This window comes from Crocuta crocuta, unplaced genomic scaffold (assembly GCF_008692635.1).
Source record: "Crocuta crocuta isolate KB4526 unplaced genomic scaffold, BGI_CrCroc_1.0 scaffold110, whole genome shotgun sequence".
Classification (NCBI taxonomy): domain Eukaryota; kingdom Metazoa; phylum Chordata; class Mammalia; order Carnivora; family Hyaenidae; genus Crocuta; species Crocuta crocuta.
Genome location: NW_027527386.1, coordinates 2,042,650 through 2,044,394, shown reverse-complemented (window position 1 = coordinate 2,044,394; position 1,745 = coordinate 2,042,650). Strand labels below are relative to the sequence as shown.

At 69.9% G+C, this 1,745-nt stretch overlaps 1 protein-coding gene across 1 annotated transcript in view; it reads right to left on the bottom strand.

Annotated features, from left to right (window-relative positions):
- SH3GL1 (SH3 domain containing GRB2 like 1, endophilin A2) overlaps nt 1-1,745 on the bottom strand; it is a 28,397-nt gene that overhangs the window by 818 nt on the left and 25,834 nt on the right. The window contains exons 6-9 of the mRNA XM_077745461.1: nt 1,558-1,716; nt 1,166-1,269; nt 473-597; nt 303-359 (exon numbers count right to left, since the gene is read on the bottom strand). Of these exons, the coding sequence (XP_077601587.1) occupies nt 303-359; nt 473-597; nt 1,166-1,269; nt 1,558-1,716 (445 nt within the window). The remainder of the gene's footprint in view (nt 1-302; nt 360-472; nt 598-1,165; nt 1,270-1,557; nt 1,717-1,745) is intronic.

Sequence of the window (1,745 nt, the reverse complement as noted above, 5' to 3'; positions counted from 1 at the left end):
CGGAAACGGCTCTGTCGAGCAGCCAACAAAACCCTCCTGGGAAGAGCTAGGGACGCCCAGGGGCATGGGGTTGACAGGTGCCAGGAGCCCCCGGCATGGAGAGCCTGTGGGATACCCCCTCATGCCGCCGGGGAGGCTGGGGGCCAGAGAGGCCATGCCGTGCCGCCTGCGCCCAGCTCCACCCCTGCCCGAGCAGGGCGGAGAGGAGGGGCATCAGGAGGGGAGCCAGGCCCTCCTGACACAGTGGTGCGGACGGAGATGAGTCGTGCGAGGGCAGGGCCCGCGCCCGCGGGGACACTCACGCATGCTCCTGCTGGGGGTCCGGATGGGCTTCTCAGAAGATCGGAAAGAGGACGAGGCTGCTTGCAGACAAAGCACAGAAGTGGGTTGAAGAAGACCCGGGGCTGGGCCTGGCTCTGCGGTCTGAAGGGGGCAGCGACTGGGGGCAGCCCCCTGCCTCCCCGCTCCTCACCTGTGATCTTGGGGGCCGTGGCGCAGGGGAAGCCCCCGTTGGACTGTTCCGGCTCCCCGAGGTCGAAGGGCTCCCGAGGCTTGGGTTTGTACTCCCGCCGGGGTCGGGAGGAGGCTTCCCGCATCCTGCGTGCACGCAGGAGAGCTGTGAGCGCCGGCGGCCCACGTCCCGCGCGCACCGTGGGGAAGGGCCACCGCTGCCCGGGTTCATGCTGCTGCTCCCGGGCCAGGCCTGCACAGCGGCCCCATGGGTCTAACCAAAAGCTCCCGCCCGCCACCGGTGGGTTTCCCCAGCTCGGGCCCTTGGCTGCCAGCTGGCCAGGTCCTGCCAAACCCCGAAGCCCCCTGCGCGCCTCCCTGCCTAGACCACGGCTGCCCAGGCCCCCCTCCCAGGCTCTGGATTACCGGACGGCTGAGACAGGAGCCCTGTGCGCCGCCGTCTGGGTAATGTGGCCCTCGGCCCGGACCTGTGACAGGCCTGGTTCTCCTGGTCTCTGCTGTCCTCGGGCCACTCCCCCCCCACCCCCAACCTGGACAAGCCCAACGACGCCTACCCCCTGGAACCCCTGCCCGGGGTGCGGTCTCGCAGAAGCTGGTGGTGTCCTGGGTGCCCTGAAGGACCAGCCCAGGCACCCGTGGGAGAACCCCGGGGTCCTGGGCGCCCTGGCCAAGCACGAAGCAGGTTGGGGCTCACCGTCGCTTGAGCTTGTCGGCCAGCTCGTCCAGGATCTGCACGGCCTGCCGGTGGTAGTCCAGCTGGGCATCCACCAGCGCGGACAGCTGGCTCACCTGCTCGATCTGCAGGGGGGCCGCCCACTGAAGGGGAGGCTCTCCCTGTGAGCCCTCCCTCCAAGGCCCCCACTTTTAGGGAGCCTCCCCAGACTGCTTCTGGCACAGGGCCGCCCCTCCCCCTGTGCCTGACCCTCTGATGCAGCCGGAGGTGCCCCCTTAGGTCCCGCCGCCGCCGCCCTTTCAGGCTGACTGGGGGCAGAACTCACTGTGGGTGGGGCACGCGTGACTCCGCCCACAGGCCCCGCCTCCAGGGAGGCCCCGCCCACAGGCCCCGCCTCCAGGGAGGCCCCGTACATCCGTCTCCAGGAGGTTGTGCATGCTGGTCTCGGCCACCTCCTTGGACTCCTCGAACTTCTCCAGGGCCTGGCGCAGCTCCTCGTCGGGGATCCTGCCCTGCCGCTTCTTCTTGTAGTCGAAGTCCAGGCGGCGGCCCTCCAGCTTCTTCAGGTGGTGCTGGGGTGGGGGGGGTGCGTGAGCAGGGG